The sequence below is a fragment of the Argentina silus genome, assembly GCF_951799395.1.
Source record: "Argentina silus genome assembly, chromosome: 8".
NCBI classification, from domain to species: Eukaryota; Metazoa; Chordata; class Actinopteri; order Argentiniformes; family Argentinidae; genus Argentina; species Argentina silus.
In genome coordinates, this window is record NC_139662.1 from 7952731 (window position 1) to 7974923 (window position 22193).

General features: G+C 43.3%; 1 protein-coding gene across 1 annotated transcript; it reads left to right on the plus strand.

The window, feature by feature from the left end:
- Window positions 1-2853: 2853 nt before the first annotated feature.
- Window positions 2854-21689, plus strand: vwa5b1 (von Willebrand factor A domain containing 5B1; the record flags this gene model as incomplete). The annotated part of the gene is made up of 21 exons (XM_083675829.1): window positions 2854-2992; window positions 3237-3398; window positions 3664-3883; window positions 4159-4313; window positions 4525-4656; window positions 5902-6026; window positions 7441-7617; window positions 9228-9338; window positions 9630-9832; window positions 12248-12362; window positions 12746-12931; window positions 13251-13452; window positions 13637-13836; window positions 15640-15862; window positions 16109-16402; window positions 16641-16778; window positions 16956-17087; window positions 17505-17576; window positions 18114-18183; window positions 19304-19427; window positions 19773-21689. 21 exons carry the CDS (start codon window positions 2854-2856, stop codon window positions 20496-20498), a joined length of 3906 nt encoding a protein of 1301 aa, XP_083531955.1. The 3' UTR covers window positions 20499-21689.
- Between the last annotated feature and the right edge of the window lie 504 nt (window positions 21690-22193).

Sequence of the window (22193 nt, forward strand, 5' to 3'; positions counted from 1 at the left end):
TGTCTTTTTAAGATGCCAGCTCTACATTGTCATGGTTACCTCCTCAGGAAAAAAAAAAACAGATGGATCAGACTAACAGTGGCCACAAAACACACCGACAGCCAAACTCCCACATTAGAATCAAAACATTAAGGGCTTTCCAATCAACCAGAGAGAGAGACAAGAGAGAGATAGATAGAGAGAGAGAGAGAGAGAGAGAGGGAGAGGGAGAAAGAGAGGGGGGAGGGGTGGAGAGAGAGAGAGAGAGGAAGAGAGAGAGAGCCAAGCTGAGGGGGAAGGTTGTCTGATGGAGAGAAGACGTGCTTTATGCCCCCCCCCCCTCCTCAAACCCCAACCACCCCCACTCCCACCCCCCCCCACCCCACGCCTGGTGTTGCATTTCATTTACACTGATCCCTCGCTATAAAAAAAGATACATGAATGGTGTCTCTCGTCATCGATTGCAGGGAAGGGGAGAGTGGGTGGTGCTGATGCTGAGGGGAGGAGGGGAGAAAGGGGGGATGCTAATCTGTTGCACAGGACTGTCTCTCCGTCAGCGAAGCCCTCCAACTCCAGCCATAGGGAGCGGAGAGACTGAGAGATACTTTTTATAACCACATGTTGCTGTGCTGACTGAATAGCTGCCCACTGTTCTTTATCATTTTGTTTTGCCCCTCTGTGGAAGCCAGAAGCATTTGATTAATAGTTTCTGCCACCTGTGGCAGCTGGCATTTCCTCTACGCCATAGACAGGCAGCAGAAAAGAGACAAAGACCAATAGAGGTAAAAGAGGATCATCTTTTATGAAAAGTGTGTATCCAAAAGACAGAAATCATCACCTCACTTCCAGTTGAACACCCATGAAAGGTAAGACTTGCTTGTTGATATCCGAATGGTGCTGCTTCCATTCTCTATATCCTCTCTCTGATATGCATATTTAATTGTTGTCGCTGATGTGATTGACTGTTGTCATTTTGCACAAAATATCATATTCAACATGATGATGGTATTCATCATTTCACATTTCACATTATTTTTGCAGTGAAATCCAGAAATACAAACCATTCAACAGTACTGCATATCAACAGGTGGTTGTTTCTCATTTTGTTTCTCTGTTAGTGACTGTATGGATGGTAGCAACGGAGCAGATAGTGGATGTGGATGTGTGGATGGTTTAGGGTTTGTATTATTAGCCTGAAGAGCTGATGATGATTCATACAACTGAACGAACAAAGAGAGGGGCTCCCTGGATCTATCACTTTGTACACTCATTTTTACCTGTCAGAGTGCTGGGGCAGAAACTCCCATTAAAAGAGGAAACAGTCCACTGGCAGTTATGTTTATGCAGTACATTTGTGACAACATCAATTCCTGGATTTGGAATGATTGAAAAGAGAGTTCTATGCATGATATCAACTTAGCTGTGAACATGTTACGATTTGATTTTGTGCATCAATCTTTAATGGCATGTTAAGTGGATTGAACATAGTGGCTAATTACTATCTGCATTATAACTGTCAATTGCAGAGGATATCTGATATCACAACCCATCCCTGCCAAAATGTCCAAATAACTTTGAGTCCAATTCATAGATGCAGTTTTTATTCTGTTCTTCTTTTGGATCATGATCGAACACTCTCATACAGTAATAGTAGCCCATGCTTCATCGTGCGTTCAGACGTGGATCCGACGTGTAATATGGAGCTGCGTCTGTGTCTATCTTTCTTATATCCAGTTAGTGCCTTGCATGAGGACACTTGGTGGCACTGTTGACACTGTCAGCTGCAGAGCAGAGCATGAACACCGTGGGTGCATCTGTCTGACCTTTTCCTTTTTACAAATGACAATGCAGCAGCCTAACCTCTCTTTGATTAATAAAAGGCTGCTCACATTTGACAATGAATTATGGATCTTCTAAAGTGTAGCAGCATAATGTTAGCAGTTGTTATGCTAAATATGTTATCTTGTCAGGGGAGAGCAGCAATCTTCAGAGATGAGAGATGCACATAATTAGGAGCTTAAGGTTGGGTTAGGGTTATTTTTCCTGTTTCAGCTGTGTTGTTCACACGGTTGCAGGGGGGTCTTTAGGGTCTTTAAGTCTCACTTACACTTACGGACTCTGGGTATACTTTAGTTTGGAGAGACATTAGTGGATCCGCAGGCAAGAAGGTCTGTCTCTATGGAAATTGCTTTCCTCACAGCACTTCTCATAAAGCCAGCGTTAGAGGCAATTGCACTCCTGACAGAGAGAGAGACTTTCAGGACACCACACAATAAAGGCTGTCATGTGAGATGACATTTACATGGAAATGCAGGCCATAAACCATGACCAAATCCTATTAACCCAGCTCACACAATCACACATGCAATATTACATCAGTGGATTTTATCTATGGCCTTTGATGGCACTGTTTGTTTAAAGTGAATGAGCAAAATGTAGAGCTCTCTACAGTATGTGGGAAAGGTGTGTTGTAAATATGACTGTGCACACATTTGTGACATTGCGTATGCCTTATAATTATGTATACTGGAGATAGCATGTTGTTATTTAATGTTTATTGTAGGTTTTCATCTTTAATCACTTAACAATATGAAAAATATTCCTGTGGTGTTACTACGGCTATAACTTGTTGATGCATTGAATAGACAGCTGGACAGCTGCAGTGGTAATGCTTCAAAGGCAGTAATGAGGCCTCTTCCTTTGTCTTTGATGTTATTGCTGGATAACAATATAAGGGAGGGGATATCAGAGGCTTGGAACATATAATGCTGTTGTTGTTGTTGTTGATGATCTGTTTTCTACGTTTAAAGTCCCTGAACAATTTGTTCTCTGCCCTGATTGGGGATAAAGAAGAACAAGCTTAAAACCAGCACCATGCCCGGCCTGATCAACAAGGGGAGACGGAATGCCCTGCCTCTCAGTGTCTCTGACATCACTTCCTGTGTGCGGGGTTACACCCTGGCCATGACAGCCTCCATGACCTACAACAACTTTGAGGACCATCCTATTGAGGGTGAGTTCTACTCAGTTCCAATTCATGAAACAAAGGTCAGGAACATTCGCTGGGGCACCACTGAACTGTGTAAGACTCAAATTCTTCATTTTCTTTTCTAGTCCCTAAGCCACCAGAGCTTCCACTTTCACATCTCAGTAATATTTTGAACCACTGATCAGGGGAGATGTATTAACAAAATGGAGTTTGTTTTGCTTGCTTGTTTGCCATTGGTTATTGTTATCGCTCTCTTTCCTTCATACAGGTATCTTCATATACCCACTGGAAGAATACTCTACCGTTGTTGGATTTGAAGCTATGATATCCAGCCAAATAATAACAGTGCAAATCAAAGACAAGGCCAAAATTGATGACTGTTACTTTGACTGTTGCAGCGGAGCTAATGGGGCTCTTCAGAGTGGCAGTGGTAAGGAGGTGTCTGGTGTAACCTACAGGAATTGTTCTTATCAAGTGGTCAGTGGTTCTGGATCCAATTATCCAGATCTAGAATCCCATTCAATAATGATGAATGATGTCGCTATGGTAAACACAAAGTATGACCATTTGTGTTAGTTGCTTCAAGTCAGCTGGTCTGGTGTTTCTTTATTTAACCTTGATTTAGCCAGGTAAGTCATTGAGAACAAATTCTCTTTTTACAAAAATGCCCTGGTTGCCCTGGTGTGATGTTACAGGACACGTTGTACTGGATGAGGACTTGGAGAGGACAGTGTTGGTGGTGAACCTCGGGCTCATCCCTCCCTTGGAGACGGTCAATGTGCTGGTCAGCACCTCCTCTGAGCTGCCCACCCTGCCCAACGGGGGCATCAGGGTCACCTCACCACCAGTCTGCACCCCCAGGGTACAGAGGACCATCAACGAAGAGCAGGGCCTCTCGCCGAACTTCCCCAGAGCGTAAGAGTGTTTTGGCAGCGTGTCATCCTAATCAGTGTGACACCACTGAACTACCATTCTGATCTGAAAAGGGTGAGGTGAACTTGGCAGTTAAGCTGATTACCGTGTGCCATCAGATACTGTATTCAGATCAAAAGTTCAGGAATACTTGCAATAATGGGCAGCCAAGTTGACCTACTGTGATGAAAGTCAGACGGTAAGACTGAATGCACATGAACCAATGATAAGCCATTGACCATTGATCTTTGATTTGTGGTGGTTTGTTCTGGTCCCAGGAGGGACAGGCAGAACTGCGCCCCGGGTCCACATGACCAAACGCCCACCACCACGCAGTTGTGTATGGCCCTGCTGCTGGAGGAGGAGGCCATCAACTCCATAGACTACGAGTTTAACTTCCAGCTGGAGATCAGGGCACCCTATCTCTTGGCAGGTCAGAGACACAACCCCCCCCCCCGGCGCATCATCACCGTGCGACAGTATCAGTATTTGCACCGTTTATCTTTGACTCCCCACTTGCAACAGACAACAGTCTTTGTTTTCGTGATGTACTGTATATCTTTTCTCTAGTATTATTTGGATGGATGTATTCAACAGGTGTTGGCACTGCTTATTCTAGATGCTTTAGTGGTGTCTTTGTGCAGGAGTGGAGAGTCCCTCTCACGCCATCCGTGCAGACGCCGACCCTCTGGCCCGCTCCGCAAGCAGCATCGTCATCACGCTGGCTGACAAGTACACTTATGACTGCCCTGTGGAAATCCTCATCTACCCCAGCGGTGGGTATAGTCTCACCACTTAGCATGCATGGCACTGCAAGAACTTCCTCCCTCTTCCCTCCTCTACAAAATACAATATCGTATATCGAGACTAGAAGACAATAGAACACCTCTCCCCTCATGGATCATAAGCCTGTGCTGCAGTGCAAAGCCCTCATTTAGACCGGACTGTTATATTTGGAGAGATAATCAGATCAGTGAAAAGGTGAATCATCGCCCCCACAGTGTGCATGTCTGTTTAGCCTCAGTCCCTCCGCTTTGTGTTAATGTATGACACGTCCTCAGGCTTGATCTGTGTGGGTGTGTTCGCCCCCACTGCATCTCCTGGTGTTGCCAAGTTGCCAGTATCTCTCTCTCTCTACGCACCCCTAACTATCTCTTACTTCTCTCCCTCCCTCCCTCTCTCCCTCTCCCTCCCTCTCTCTCTCTCTCTCTCTCTCTCTCCCTCCCTCTCCCTCCCTCTCTCTCTCTCTCTCTCTCTCTCTCTCTCCCTCCCTCTCTCTCTCTTTCTCTCTCTCTCCCTCCTCTCATGGTTGTTCTGACCTCTGCGTGGGTCACTTGTCTCCCAGAGGCAGGAATGAGTCCCCAGATTGCTTCTCCAATAGGCTATAAGATGGCTGCTTTGTCTACAAACAGACCTGGGGCGAATGCTGTGCAATTCAATTCAGCCCACTGTGGAGCTGTGGTTTCAGTCTCATCAAGGACACTCAACTCAATCAGAGGGGCAGGGAAATAGAGAGATAGAGTGCTTGTATCTGTTTTTCCTCAGTATTTGTGGCGAGATTGACTTAAATGTTTTTGAAAAGTGGTTGGCAGTTTTCATCCAAAGTTTGATTTAGTAATGTGCCATAAAATGAGTTGAGCTTGGACTGTGACGCTTACTATAGAGAGATGATGGTTCTGGAGATCAGAAGGAGCAGGAGACAACAAAACAGTTTCAATTGCACTTGTGAGCAATGCAGCCTCCATTGATCAAGGTCAATTGTGTTTCTTCTTGTCAGTAATTTTGACACCTACTGTACATTGCTCTCACATCACATTTCTGGATGGGCCTCAACACAAGGGCTAATGTGAGTCTGAAAATATACGTTTTCTCTCTAGCAGAGCGTAAATTTTTTATTTTTTTTTCTTCAGGCAATTCAATGCACACTTTTAGCATTGGCTCGACTACCACATGTAAGGCCTACATATGTTGTCAGGGTGATATCCAATCATCCTCACAGCCATTCTCTCCTGTCTCTATAGAGCCTCATCAGCCACACGTGCTCATTGAGGACGGAGACATGACCCAGGAGGAGTATGACGAGCACCTCAGAGGGAGAAGTGATTTCATCAAGGCAACCAAAAAGGACTCCAGCGATGAGAAGAAAGTGAGTGCATCTGTGTCTTACGTAGTGACGAGCGACAGAGGAGCAGCTGCATCAACGACAAGTCTCCAGCTGTGAAATGTTTAGGAGACTCACGTTGATTAAAGAGGCTTTGTAGAATGGCAAGATGGTGCTGATTAGATTGCATTATCATCAGTCATTTTCAATCATATGAGGCAACACAAACCTTCTGTAAATATTCACAGCATGTGCTGGTTTGGCGTGGTTGATGGTGTGGGATATTGATACAATATAATGTGATCATGATTATTATTATAATTTATGTTAGTACAGTGTTGTGACTAGAGTAATTACTGCACAGTTACAGAACAATATGATGGAAAGTGTTACCAGATATTCCAGTTAAACAGCATGCATGTCAAAAAAAGAAGAAAGAAAAAGAAGAAAAGAAATATGTTCAATGAAATTTAATTGTCAGTACAGATTGTACGTCGCTCTCCACGTGTCTTAGTGACACAATGGCACACACAATTAGACCCTTAAGTGCCCAGTCGACCTCAACACGAGGGAGAGAGGGAGAACACTTAGCTCTAAAATGATCTGTGATAAAAAGGGGTTTCTATGGAAACCACTAAAGGTTCTCTGCATTCTGCCTTGAATATGTACCTGTCCATTCTGGAGTTGAGTGGCTTCTTTCAAATCATTCAGGTCTCCTTTTGATGTTTTTCCTCGCCATTAGATTTCTAGAAATATGAAATGCAAATGTGAATAAAAAAAAAAAGAAAAGGAAATCATTGTATTACGCTATATTACACATGAAGAACGTTTAACTGTGACACTGTAGACCTATCTAATCCATGTTTTTCATGTGGTGTATTCAGTGAGGTGAATCTATCAGAGCACTGTAGATATAGATGTAATTCATTGTGACACTTAAGCCTGTTGTACACAGCAGATATCTATCTGAATATTCAATAACGTTGTACAGGCCCCTGGATTGAATATTGCTTTCATTCAGAATCAGAATCAGAATCAGAATTCTTTTATTTGGCCAAGTATATTTGCACATACAGGAAATTGACTTGGTGAGGTTGTTGCATGGGACATAAAAAACAATAGCAAATATTGACAAAAAAAATACAAAAATAGCAAAATGTTAACAAAATAGCAATAACAAATTTACAAATGTACAAAATAGAACAATAAAACAATACATCTTGTAGGCTGTGCGAGGCTAAGTGGCAATGAGGCTAGAGGCTGTGAAATGGGTATGGGGCATGTACACTATAAATTAGAATAATTTTAAATAATTATAAATCACACTGTCAGTGTATGTGTGACAGGGTGGGGTGGGAAGGGGGGGGGGTCAGGATTCAAAGCCTGGATGATGTGATTCTGACTTCTTGCTCACTCTTCCTATTCTTTACCCGTTCTTAACCGCTGACCATGTGTGTAGGTGGACATCATTCACAAACGTCTCCACAAGGATATCCTCCACAACCCTGTGGTCATGCTCAACTTCTGTCCTGACCTTAAGTCAATGGCCTCGGACCTGAGGAAGGTGCATGGCGAGTTCATCTTCCTCATCGACCGTAGTGGCAGCATGAGTGGGGTCAACATCAACCGTGTGAAGGTTGGTACTGTCAAGATCCCTGTGTTGAAAATGCACTTGGCTTGTTGCTTAAGATATTACTTTGGATTGCACTAGTCGACTGTTACTCGAGACTCAAGGATATAAACAGGAATAAAGGCAGTGAAGAATTGAGATAAAAACACTGAAGGATAGAGAAAGGACTGGACATGTTAAGAATAAAGACATACATACTTAAGACGGTCATGGACATGATAAAGCGGACTCTACACACAAGTGGGAACATGACCAACTAACACAAGTTAACATTAAATTATATCTCCAAAAGATATTTTATGATTAATAATGATTGAAAATGATTTGCTCATCCCTGTGTGACAGACACTCAATTCTAGATTCTATTATGAGTACCCAATATGCTATTACCATGCTCTTAAGTTACAATGAATTGTGAGGAGTTTGCGCTTGGTCAAATTCCTGAAGTTGATGACTCGACTTGAAATAGGTGTTCCATTGGGGGGGGGGTTGTTCATTGTTCACCGTTCACAATGGAAGATCAGATGATCGCTGTCTTTGCATCAGCCACATTTAAACACATTTAAATCACATGGCTGCACCACCAGATACATCTACAGCAGTACGGACACAAGTGGAAAAAATGGAAGGAGGCATAACCGTGATATATTTAGATGTACTATACTGTATATTAATTAATAGTTATACACTTAACAATCATGAATCATTCTACTGATTAAGCATTTGAGGTGCTAGCTAGCTTATATAAGCTGTCACACCTTGAACTAAGGAACCACAGGGAGCTCAGGCTGGCTCTGGCCTGATTGGAGCTGTAACTGATTGGGGTCTGGCTGTCTCTTTGCTCACCCTGACCTGTGTGACGCAGCGCATCAGCTTGACTCTGCAGTGACTCAGCCTGCTTTAGATTGGGAAGGTGCCTTGTCTGACACTCCACAGTCTGGCACATGTACAGTGCTGTCACTATAATCAGTATAATCCATGGAAGGAGATTGCCCCATGTTCCGCTGTATTACTGCAGTTTATGAAATTCCGTCGCACGTATGGAGAGAAGCCGGAGGATGATGAATACTTTTGAGAGAAAATGATGTTAGAGCTCTATGTTGGGTGATGATGAGATTGGGGAAATAATACTGCAATAGATGTCAGGAGAGATGTTCTGTTTCTGTAAACTGCTAAATCGATAGGATCTTTTCAAATTAAACATTGAATATGAACATCAAAGGGTATGAAGCTTTGGAAAACAAAATGTGCTGTAATAAAATCACAAAACAGGGAAATAAGTCAAATAACAGAACAGAAATTAATGATATTTATGGAGCCACTCTTTAGAATGATAGACTGGAATCTACAACATAGAGATGGTTTTTCTGGGGTGTGATATCCACTGAAGGAGAAGGCAATGTTAGGGCTGTACAACTGGTAATATAGCAGAGCCAGAAGATGTTTTAAAGATTTTCTGTTAAAGGTCAAATAACAGGTGCAGTTTAACAGGCTGGTTGTTGGCTGGTTTTGTGAGAAGATTGGACTTGTCTGTTATGTTCCTTCCTTCACTCTCTTCTTGCCCTTGCAAATCTTGACCATGTGATTATTACTGTACTGCGTGTGTCTTTTCACAGGATGCTATGGTGGTAATTCTGAAAAGCCTCGTGCCTGCCTGCCTTTTCAATATCATCGGCTTCGGCTCCACGTTCAAAACATTATTCACCTCCAGCCAGGTCTATGATGGGGTAGGAGATTCAATAGTGTCCAACTACTTCTTAGTGATAACCATAGAGACGTAGAGATAATGTTATATCTCTCTGGTGACAACAACTTTTATAACAGCAGCACATTTTAGGGTCTGCATTAGAGAATTTTATGTTTCCCCCTCTTCATAAATTGTGCGTAATTGTTTACTATAAGCCAAACTAAGTTCTGCTGTTGTACACGTTCTATACTATATAGTATATCGTTTAGTAAACCATTTCTGCAATATACAGTACAGGCCAGTGTTATATCTCTTTTGAATTTTGGCTCAGGAAACTCTCGCCATGGCTTGTGAGTACATCAAAAAGATCAGAGCCGACATGGGCGGCACCAACCTCCTGGCACCGCTCAACTGGATCCTGAGGCAGCCTATGCACCAGGGGCATCCGCGCCTGCTCTTCCTGCTCACCGACGGGGCTGTCAGCAACACAGGGAAGGTTATAGAACTGGTGCGCAGCCACGCTCGTTTCACCAGGTAAACCCACCGTCAACCTACCTATCCTACCTTTCCTACTGTACCTCTCTGACTTGACACCTACTTGTCACTATCCTACCTGCCTGACTTGCTATTTATTTTACTGTATGCAAACTAAGCATCCCTCACAATGGTTTATTTTGTGATGGGTACTGTAACAACACTGTGACAATGGTATGCACTCACCAAGGCTTCCAACCCCATTTTTAAAAGCCTTATTTGATACCCCATTTGGTACCCCAATCATGTCCTCAGGCAGGCACTGCAATATAGACTCCCTAATGGATATGGATTGATGCCGGTGGTAGTTCTGCTCTTTAGAGTTAGCGGCATTGGACTCAGCTACAGCAGCAGCACCACAGCAACAACACTGGCACAATGGATGTATTCAATCTGATGGGACTCCCTAATTATGCGTCCTCTTGTGTATTATGCAAAACAGAAAACACATAAGCCATTCAAACACATAATCAGATCCCGAGGATTTGCGAGGGCTTAAGTGCAAAACCATGTTATTTTTCAGTCATCATTTTTACAATGAAGCTTGAGAATATGCACCTGAGTCTACAGTAAGACTACTTGATAATATTCAGCATGTCAGGTCTGTGTCAAATCAGTGTCAGGTCTGATTATGGTGCAGCAACTTCAGTTTGTCAACAGTACTTCCATATGGTAATGTTCAAACACTAGAACATCCTCAAGTTTAAGAGTTACATTGAAAATGCCACTGTATGATTAAAACACCAGCTGTTAATTGACATTGAGTACCAATATCACAATAGCACAACACAGAGGGATATCATTTCATTTAGGCGGTTGCATCTGTAATCTCATACCACACCACGCAAACCTATTCTGCAGCCAGTCTGGAAAAAATTGAATTTTAGTCTTCTCCCTTTTAATGGATGAATACCCCCAGAGGATTACATTACTGTAGGTAGCCTACAAAGAGTCCGGCCAAATTCGTCCACACGTCCTGAATGATTATCACACCAACGATCACCAATCAGCACACCCAGTATTTGCAGAGCAGAGCAGAGCAAATACCAATGAATCTCTTCTGCAGAGGTCCACGTCAGACATGTAGCCATGCTAAAGGTCGTCCTTCCTTTTTCATCCCCACTGTTTGCCCTTATCAAATATGCAAAGGGAGAAACCGTTGCTGGTGCATCAGATGGTGTTATTGAGATAGCCATCTAATTCCTCTGTGTATAATTGACCAATCTAATGAGATAACTGATATGGGGGCTGCATCTTTGGCATGATTAAAACATACCGTCAGATTGGCTCTCCTGGGGACTCTGAGAAGCCTCAGGCACATCTTCAGGAATGAAAGATAATTTCCTGTTTGGCTTTTGTGTTCATTTTTTACACTGCTAGCCTCAGCGACAAATTGTATTACTGATAAAGCTGATACTGTGTCAGGCAGTGTTGGATTACAGCGCCATGCTCCAGAGCATCTCAACACCTAGCTCTGGTCCAGGGTGCAGTATGGCATGCTAATGCTGAGCCAAACGCCCTGCTCCGTTCAATACAAAACATTGTTAGCCTCTTTTCTATCGGTCAATTCTTTGGTGGCTATCTTCTAATATGTTCGTTACTCACTAAAGTACTGATGGTGATGGGCTGCTCACAGTGTGTTCTTCATAAGTGCAAGGGTCTCATATCTCCAAAAGAGAATCTGAGCACTTTGTTAGTCTCCAGCTTTTTTGAGTTGAGGATATGGCATGAGACATGCGGTCAGTGCACTGGACTGTCCTGCACTGCCCATGTGACTCCTCCCAACTCAAAAACGGGTGATGGTCAACAACGTGCTCTGATTCTCTTTTATATTTTGGAGATATGAGACCCTTGCACATACAAATAACCCCTGTCAGCAGAGTAATGATGGCCCAGATCTGGCCCACGTCTGTTTTCTACCGACATCCAGATGTGGCTCAGGTACAACTTTGTTCCCCGGGCCACAAGTGGGCTGGCTCTGGCTGCCATTCCTGAGCCTTATCTTTGCCATGAAAAGGCCAGACCTTGGCCAGCATGTGGATATGGCCCAGGGCCCAACCACACTCAGACCAAATATGGCACAGTAGCTATAGGAATGTATCGGGGCCACATTCCTCATACGAGAGCTGGCCCACAGCAAATTGCCAACTCTCACCCAGGGCTGCCCCCCCACATTCAGACTAGGCCTGGCCCACAATTGTCTGCTGACTGGGAAAAGGTTGTGAGCAGTCTATCAACATCAGTACTTTAATGAGTAACAAACATATATTGAATATAGTCACTAAAGAATTGACTTGTGAGGGAATGCATATCACCCGGAGATTAGGTTATGAGGCAGAAATATCTAACAGATCTCCTCAGCTCCTTCCTGAGATTCTTCTGAAGTGCCTGGTGATGTGTTTCTTGTGTTGGCAGATGCTACACTTTCGGCATTGGCCAGAGTGCTTGCAGGAGGCTAGTGGTGGGACTCGCTGCCGTTTCCAAAGGAACTGCAGAGTTCTTGGCAGAGGGAGAGAGACTGCAGCCCAAGGTTCTAATTAGCAGTGATATGTTTATCCTTCTCTGTGACAACCAGCTATTCTGAATGTCATAAGAAAGCCATTACGGAGTGGCTACAAATTGTTGAGCTCTCTTCACGATTCAATTAACAATTCAATTTTGTCAAGCAAAATACAAATTAGAATCAGTCTTCTCTACAGCATGCTCTATGTTTCAAGGTAGCCTTCATTCCATTCTTGAACATTCTAGTTTGTTATGCAATTAAAAAAGATAGAAAAAGGCATTAAAAGGACACTGGGAGACACAAAGACAGAGAATGTCACAGTATTATTGTTGTCACTGAGTAGGCTATGCCATCAATTCAACAGACAATATTTTTCTGTTTCAACTGGATCTCTGCCTATATTCTCCCAGATGATCAAGTCCCTGAAGAGGACCATGTCCCCTGTGTTGAGTGACATTGCCATTGATTGGCTGTTCCCTGAGACCAAGGAAGTGTTGCTCACTCCAGTAGGAAGCACCTTCCTGTTTCCTGGTGATCGCCTGATTGGCTACAGTGTGGTCTGTGACACCACACGCTACCATCCCAACCCCAAGTCCGTAAGTACACCTTGACATAGAGCGATTATGTTGTATATATATTATATTATTGTATTATATAATATATCTTCATTTGATGAAGTCTGTTTAACATGTTCAGTTAATGAATGAATGAATTATCATATCCATTCTCCTCTAATCCCTCGTTTTCCTGGGTTCCAACAAAGATATGGATATTTTTTGTAAGGCTATCCTTACTGTAGGTGTTAAAAGGAAATATGTTCAGATGAATATCGCTGTGAGAAATATGAATTACTATCTGTCAAGTCATGTGTATGAGATGCAGGGCTTGAAGATTTCCCTATTCACCTCTCAACAGTATAAGAGGAGACGTTACAGTATGATGCGTTCTAATGAGTCGGCCAGCTCAGTCTTCTTCCATTCCCAAGAGGATGACAGTGGGAGGGCTGGTCCAGACAGCCAGGGGAGCCAGAGGGACACACACTCTAGCCCTCTGTTTGACTCCTACCAGGACACCATGTCAGAGAGCAGCCCTGGTGTCACAGATCAAGAGGCCATGGGTAAGAACCCAGAGTTTTGAGAAATGTGTCGATTTACACTGATTCAAATGTCTGTTTTGTGTAGTTTTTGTCAAATTCACATGGCAAATTTAAGGATAACATAACACAGTCAAACATTTACAAGACGTTATGAGAGCTTGTTATTTGTCCACACAAGTGTTTTTAATTGTTTCTAAACCCATAGGATTTGATAGTAAAACCTCACACAGAAGACGTGCGTACAGTACCAACCAAATAGTAGATTACAACCCCATGAAGAAGGTCTACACCCCCAGTGACCCAAGCTCCATGGTGGGGAAGAACCCTCTGAGGAGGGCTAAAGTCCAGGAGCTGATCGGCCAGACCAGTCCTGATCACGGAGCCCAGTGGAAGACTGACTACCAGGTAGAATTATTCTACAATAGAAGAAATAAGTAATTACACGTGTCTTAAGATGATCCACACCCACCTGTACATTAATCTCAATCCTCAACGGGAATCCGACGACAGCAGTTCAATTTATTTTTTGTCACAACCACGCAAAAGCAATTTGAGAACACCCACAGAGTACTGAGACATTGCAGCAAAAACCAAAAGCTCACGAGGCAGGAAGAAAAAACACTGTTCAAATGCAGGTTGGTTTCAGGTGGACTAATTCATTTTGCTATGCATACACACGCACATGGTGACCCGAAATCCTTTTCAGTTATGCAGGCAGGGAAATTGCCATTGTCTTTTCTCACACAAAATAACAATATCAGTACGTAGATTGCGGTGGCTGTGGAGAAATAATGGGGTGAGAAGAAGCCTTGTGACCTTTGTCTGTGTTGGAATGTAATCAAGAATAAAGTTCCAAAAGTGGAACGTGCACTTGTCAGTAATGAGTGGCATAATCATTTCATGAATGGCATTGGAGAATGTTGCACAGAGAAGACTGCCACTGGCGTAATCAACCTGTCCTTGTGAGAATGATATGCTTTCAATTTGACATTGATCTGATGAGATTATACAGTTGGACGCATTAGGCTAAAGATGAGACAGATTTATGTCCTAAGGCTGTTCATTACTATTGTGAGTAGCTGTTAATTGGGGGGTTTTAGCCCTTTTTCGACAGCCAGCAAAGTGTTCAAAAACGTTACTTGTTTTCTATTTCCCATTTTCACGCATTGATTTACGTCTTGACCTTGACAGAAATCCCTCCATGAAACTAGATTAAAATAATGACAATGACAGATACGGGACACAGAATAAAATGAAATCAATAATAATAATGAAACAAAACATAACAAAGGAATACAAAAACTGAATATACATCCAGTAGGGCAATACTGTGAAAGGGTTATATACCTATCCACATGTCAGTCATGCCACCAATATTCTTCGGGCTCCTTTTAATAAATGTATTTATTTGTAATCGTAAAATGTGTGTAATCTCCTCCATTCCATATAGTTCCCCAACTTTAAGCAACCAAGTAGCATATGTTGATGGGTTAGGTTTCAACCAATTGAGAGTAATGCCTTTTATGGCAGCTAGGAGTAAAGTCTGCAAGAGGTAATTCTTCCTTCTAGTCTCTCTGGTTTCACCCCTACAAGTGCAACCAGGGGGTTCCGAGGGACCTCTACATCGAACACCTCATATAGTGCTTTGTACACTTCATCTCAATACACTCCCAACTTTGGGCATGACCAAAATGTATGACAATAATTCCCAACCTGTTCCCCACACCCTCTCCAGCAGCCACTGGAATAAGAAGCATCAATTTTTCCTGTTACATGTGGTGTTCTGAAATAACAAATAATGAGCTGCCATTTAAATTCCCTCCAAGTGTTGGAACTCGGAAATTGCATGATTTAAATTGTTATAATTCATATGGATTTAAATATCATATCTTATCACACTGAGTGTGTGTGTTTGACATATTATTGGGCAGTAGCACTTTACTGTGATGACTCAATGATGATTACTCTGCTACAGTATGATAACTATGCTTGTACACTGCTATCACTTGAACGGTCATTAGTTTGAGTGAGCAATGTGGCTGGATGGCCATGACTGCAATTAGTGTAAGTTCCCAGTTGTCAGCATGAGTGAGTCCAAGCATATTTGACTGATTGTTTTGTGAGCATACATAAACAATACAATCATTAACGTTTGTTGCTGGTACAACGTGTATCTTGTGTTTGATCTCATCCTCTCAACCCTTTCAGCCACAGCTGGTGAGCCTGTGTGCCACGTCCTCCAGGGGGCGCCCCGCCAGCTGTCACAAGGCCTGTCCTCAGCAGGAGGGGACTCCCACCCAGGAGGGTGAGTCAGAGTCTGCCCAGGCCCAGCCCAGCGCAAGTCTGCAGGCTGCCACCAGGAGTACCGCGGGGGAGGAAGGCTCCAGGTCCTCCACAGACAGCCCCTCTCTCAGCAGCACAGGGGATGCAGGTGTGCAAAATAGGGCGTATGGTATTTTGAAGTATGGGATCTGAAAAAGAGAACACTCTGTGTCCTAGTTACTGACGAGTGAAAAGTCTTTCATGTTTTTAAGAAAATGCTTGTTGGTGTGTCGGTGTAATTGTTAATCATGGACTAATAATGGAGCAATAATGCAAATCAAACTACACTGGCATTCATAATCAGTCAAATACCTTATTCTAACATTCTAACTTGACCCTATTGCTGTGATATCAGATGGCTACTCCCACCAGCTGTGTGAAATAGAAACACCCCAGGAACCTCACACCCCAGACCTGAATGAAGCCAGCGAGACCAAGGGAGATTGTAAAGCCGTGGTGTCTGGGCTGCTGTGTGGGAAGCCAGTGAAGTGGGAAGTGATCTTTGACATCGAGCCCTACCTGAAGGGCCGAGAGCGGGAGGAGAAGGTACACGAGGAGCTGTGGAACGAAACGTTCCACCACCTGGCTGGCCATTCCATCATTCAAGACTTCGAGCACATGGCAGACAAAGAGTGTGAGATTGAGCATGGTGAGCCAAACCATGGGTAACTCACTTTCTTTAGGAAAGACAATGTCATTTTAATGTTTTTCTGTTTTCCAATCATAATAAGATTGTACACAATGCTCACAGTAATAAAGACTAGACAGTAAACGGACACAATCAGAGACGATGTGTTATATGATTTATTTGGCAGTTGATGATGGTATTTCTGAATTGTCAATGTTGACATCATGAACCGTGAGATCATGTTTTTATTTTTTCACAGGGTCAGGCAGGAGGTACCAGCTGTATGCCATTCAAACAAGCAAGGCCTGCAACATCCTCAGCAAATACACTGCATTTGTTCCTTTTGATCTGGACACTAATGAATATCTACAGACCTCTATTGAGTACATAAATCCAGGTGAGTCGTTCTTTGTCATGGTATACATTAAATTCACATGGAGTTTGTTATAGTTTGGAGTTAAGATTACGCTTGTAATCGAATAACATGCCCATTTTTCCCCCTTCTGCACAGAGGGTTCAGATCTAAGCCCTCTGTACAATGAGCCTCTGTTGAAAAGCTTTTTTATGAATCCAGGTGATGGTCTGAAACGAGGCTCTCACTCCAACTCCCGTTCGGGGAGCAGGAAGAACCGTGGCTACTCCATCGGCCTGGGTCGCTCCCAGTCTGGCTGCATGTCAGAGGAGGCTGAGGATGCGCTTCTTCCCAGTGAGACCTAGTTTTAGTCTCAAAAGAATCCCTCTTCCCCATATATACTGTAGTAAAGTTCTGGTCAAAAGCAGTACAGAATACAGTATACTGTATACTCGGAAAAGGGTTGTTATTTACTCCTTGACCGTTATTACAGTAAACAATATCTGCATCAGTGGAGCTCTGGTGGGGGTAGAAGTCGAAGGACAGGCTCATTGTGTAATGCATGGAATGGAATGAGGAATGGTGTAAAACACACATGCTTGACACCATTCCTCATTGCATTCCATGCATTACAATGAGCCTGTCCTCCGAATTCTACCTCCGCCAGCCTCCACTGATGTCCATGTGTGTTGGCAGCCTGCATGTTCTCCAATACAAAGGTACTGTACACCTTTCAAATAAGATTGACAAATGTTGTTGGTGTATTTTCAGATGCTGAAGATAATGCCTCTCCATGCAGCACCCCTTCATCTGCTGGCTGGGAGAGATGTAGCTTTACAGAGGGTGAGTTTTAGATGGCATCCAACCAACCCATAGACATACAGTATATCCCATAAACATCCCATGAATTCCTCTCCATTATGCTCTGTATTATGTTTGAGTTAAAGTTAGACCATTTGGTTGTCAAGGAATGGAAAATCACTGACGCCCTATATGAGCCGGCGATGATATTGATATTTCAGCCCTAGCAACTGCGAGGAGAACAGAAGAAAATAATGTTTTGGTCTGTACTGGTAATCTCAACAAAACACACACACACACACACACACACACACACACACACACACACACACACACACACACACACACACACACACACACACACACACACACACAGTTGAAAAAGCTGTGTGAAGTCCGCTTTGTGGGTGGCTACTAGATTGTACTTGTCCTGTTGCTGCTGCTAGCTCTCTGTGGGTGTCTTTTATCTCTGCACTGTGTGAAGGTGTCAAGCAGAGTACAGACATTGGCTCTGGGGAGAGCTAAATAGAAACCTTACGTGCCACAGCTCTCTCCCTCTCTCTTTATCTTTTTTTTCAGCCTCTCAAAGGAGCCCGTCTGTGACCTCTGACCAATCACAGAAATCGGTGGAGAGCCTCTTTTCTGCCAGGTGGGTGATTGAGAGGGACAGGGACAAACTGGAGGCTGGAACAGCAACTGCTACTAGTGTCATCATATGGCCAATAGCTAGCAAACCAGGAAAGCAAATCAGAAGGGTTTTGTAATAATTCACTGAGTCACATTATAATGCACACATTTGCAGTTAATCTGTTTAATATACTCTCTTATTCATTGTATACTCTCTAATTCATATCCAAATCACCTCTAGACTTTCAATACTTGTTGCTCGAGCCAAATATTCTCTCTACTTCATGATCTGGAGAGAGTTACCGCACATGTTAGGGCTGGAGATTACATGTGACTGGACTGTAGCTGTACTTCATACTTATTTGTTTTCATCCTTTCCCGTTACCTGGAGTGGGTTTTGTGACCCAGACAATATGATGACCCTTATGTCAGTGCAGCTGCAAGTTAAGAATAGAGCTGGATAGACTCCTTGATATCCCCTCTCTCCAATTCACCTCAATCTTCTGATCTTGAGCACACATAATCTTCAAGTTGCTTTTGTCTGAGCACCTATGGTGTATTGCTCACTGTTGGATAAATGGATCTTTTCCCTTCTTGTTATAAAAATAAAATTACTTCACTGTGAGCCAGCGCCCTTGAGGGCCTCCATTTGTAAGGGGTGCTATGGTCTCCATTGATAAAAGATCTTGAAATGCGCCACAAGCACATCCTTGAGTGTCCTGCACGGCTATATCATATTTTTCTCTCTTCATGAAATAACTGAGATGGAGGCAGTTGGTGTTTATTCAGTTCTTATCATGTTGGTCCATAAGGCTGTTTGCTGACTGGGGAATGGCAGGGCTCTGATGGTAGCAGTAGATAAAGACTGTGCTGTGTCTGGTACAGTATGCCTTTTCAGAGACCGTTTCTCCATATGTGGCTGCTACTAACACCTATTTTTATGCTAGCAATGATTGTTTCACTTACTTGTTTAGATGGTTGCACCTGTTGTAACTTGTCACTGAAGTTCAAAGTGTTATTGTGTGCTGGGATAGATGGGGGTGTATGACAGTACAATTAAATACAAATTCTACAAATTAGATACAAATAGCGTCTGCTAAATGACTCATGTAAATGAAGACTCTGTGTCTCTCTCCTCTCAGACTGAGCCTCAGCAGGACCAGACTCCTGACTCGAGCCGCCCGGGGCTTCATGTGTCGCTCGCACAGCAAGACAAGCGACTCTGTGGGAGAGAGCGAGAATGAGAACAAAGACTACATTCCTTTGGTGGGGACTATCGCTCCACATGCAGGCACCTGCTCCGTTCCATCTAGATAGAAAATCCATTCAAATGGATCTGCTCAGAACTGACAATCGGCCGTATTATTTTAATCGCCGTTTGTTTTGAACTGTATGGTGCAAAAATGTTTAGAGACATGAATGCATAATCCTTCTCTTCTGGATGACTGCTCACTGTATGTCACAACAACCCATTGCTGTATCATTGTAATCATGGTCAGACTGATTTAGCAGTGAAACTACAGCATGTTTTTGAACATCCTGTTTTTTTTTTTTTTTTTGTTTGTTGTTTCAATATCTTTGTATCTCTCCTGTCTCCTGTCCCCCACACAGGTGTCTTTACAGTTGGCATGTGGGGCGTTTCTTCTGGACAGTGCCCTGTGTGAGACCATCAGTGTCCCCATGGACAAGCTGAAGTGGACGTCCCCCTTCACCAGTCACAGGGTCAGCCTGGGCCACTTGTCCCACTCGGGCGGCCGCCGCATCGACAGCACCAGCGCAGGCGACAGCACCAGCACAGGCGAAAGCCAGCGCAGGTCCGCCTCTCCGTTTGAGTCTTCCCCTAGAGAGGCAGAGACGGTCCAGCAGCCTGGCGATCTGTCAGTCATCAGCCACAGCCCCTCCCACCTGGCCAGGAGTCCTCGGACTGAGGCTAGGCCTTCCTTCCTGGCCAGCCCCTCCACCTCCACCCCCGTCGAGCCCCCACTCTCCCCTTACTCCCAGACTGACAGCGGGCAGGGCTCCGAGGCCGAGAGCCTGGAAACCCCCCCGGCAGTGCTCCCTGGTGGCTTCCGGCAGAGGAGGCTGATGGATACTGAGAGTATGGTGTGGGCCACAGCCGTAGCCCTGGCCTGGCTGGAGCACAGCTCAGCCAGCTACTTCATCGAATGGGAGCTGGTGGCAGCAAAGGCTAGCATGTGGCTGAGCTCCCAGAGCATCCCTGAGGGCCGGGACTTAGCCACCGTCAAGTCTGTTGCCAACCAGCTCTTTATCATCCTCAGACACTGGGATGAGAACCTACAGCTCAACATGCTCTGCTACAACCCAAGCACAGTCTGACATGACATCGCATGGACAGGACAGTCACAGGACAGGACCCAACAATACTACTATGCTAACTGACTGACACACTGATGTTCTTTGTCATTTTGCTGTTTAGAGTCTGCTTTGTTGGTGCAGTTTACCTGTAAGCATTGTGTAATTGGCTTTATTCTGTTGTGTGATGACTTCTAACTATGTCACAAGCTTCTCAGAGCCACTGATTTGGGTCTGATAAGAAGGATAATCACAAAGATTATTTTAGCCACATGGTGAAGGCAATTAGTAGAGTTAGAGGTATCAGCATGCTGAAAAGGAAGTAAAACTGACCATCTACATCTGTAAAAAATAAAAAAATAAAAAATATATATATTATTTTCATCATATTGATGTCAAATCATGAATTGCTACATGTAACAATTCCAAACATTTACGATTTCTTGATTTAATTCTGTTGTAGTGCTCTTCAGAACCATTTCATGATCGGAAGTGATTGTTCTTGTATTGCTGTTTGTACTTATCAGCCATAAGTGCCTAACGGTGGTTAAACACAAACAAAGATTAGTTCATCTGAAGAGGAATTCTACAGTATCATGTTTTTGACAGTGCTGTCATGTTTTTTCCACACAATACTGTTTGACGTGATGTTTCTATTGCATGTCCTTGTAGCAAACATGCACAGGTGGTTATGTCCAGTAGATGGTTTGATCATGGATGTTTTAATAGAAAATAGTTTTTTGAATGGAGAATTATAGTTTTCTTTTCTTCTTTCATCCTCTTTCTGATCCTTTTTCTTTTTTTTGTAGTATTCTGCTTTGTTTTCTTATTCACTCTTAACATTGTTGTTTTACTCAGGTATTATTATTTCACTCAGGCTGGTTTGTATCCATTCTCCTGCATGGACAAAGGTGTTTGTGGTAATAATTCAATGTGGGGGCAAAGCAATTTCCCCACATTTGGAACATATTCTGCTGCATTTGGCTCTCAGATATGAGCTTGAGAGATGTCATTACTGATTTGTGAACTGTAAGCTTATAGTCATTGTGGAGGCTGGCTTTACTTGTGAGAAGTTGTATTTCTCATGTTTTGAAGTCAATTGTATCTTTAAAGTGACTGTGTATTTTGGAAAAGATTGTTGACTGTCTGAAACTGTCAGTTTACAAATGTCAGTGCTATGACCAGCTGTGCAACTGCATGTAATAAAAAATATTTCCACTCCGGAGGATCAGTTTGTATCAAGATGAACCCATATTCTCCAGTTTTTGAGGCTTTAAACTAAATTGCTGTACTCAATGGCAATACTTTTCACAGCCAGCAGATGTTGCACCACACTTTAAAAATCATGTAGGACGAAGTCATCTCGAAGTCATCTAGTTGAACTGGATAGAATATCTGTCCCGACAGTTCTTCATTGAGATGCATTAGCAGTGATTGTTAGTCTAATGAGGCCTGTGACGTTGAGATGACGTCAGCTGTGTCAACTAAGTCAGACCAGACCTGAGGCTACTGTAGCTCATTAGCAACAAGACTAAGAGACTAAGAGCAGTATGGCCCCCTTGAAAATCAAAGAGTTAATTAGAATAATAAGGCTGTGGTAATGGTTTATGCTATCAACACCAAGACCTGATGAAGCACATATCTTTAACACAGAGGAAGAGAGATAAAGAGACTCAGAGAGAGAGAGAGAGAGAGAGAGAGAGAGAGAGAGAGAGAGGA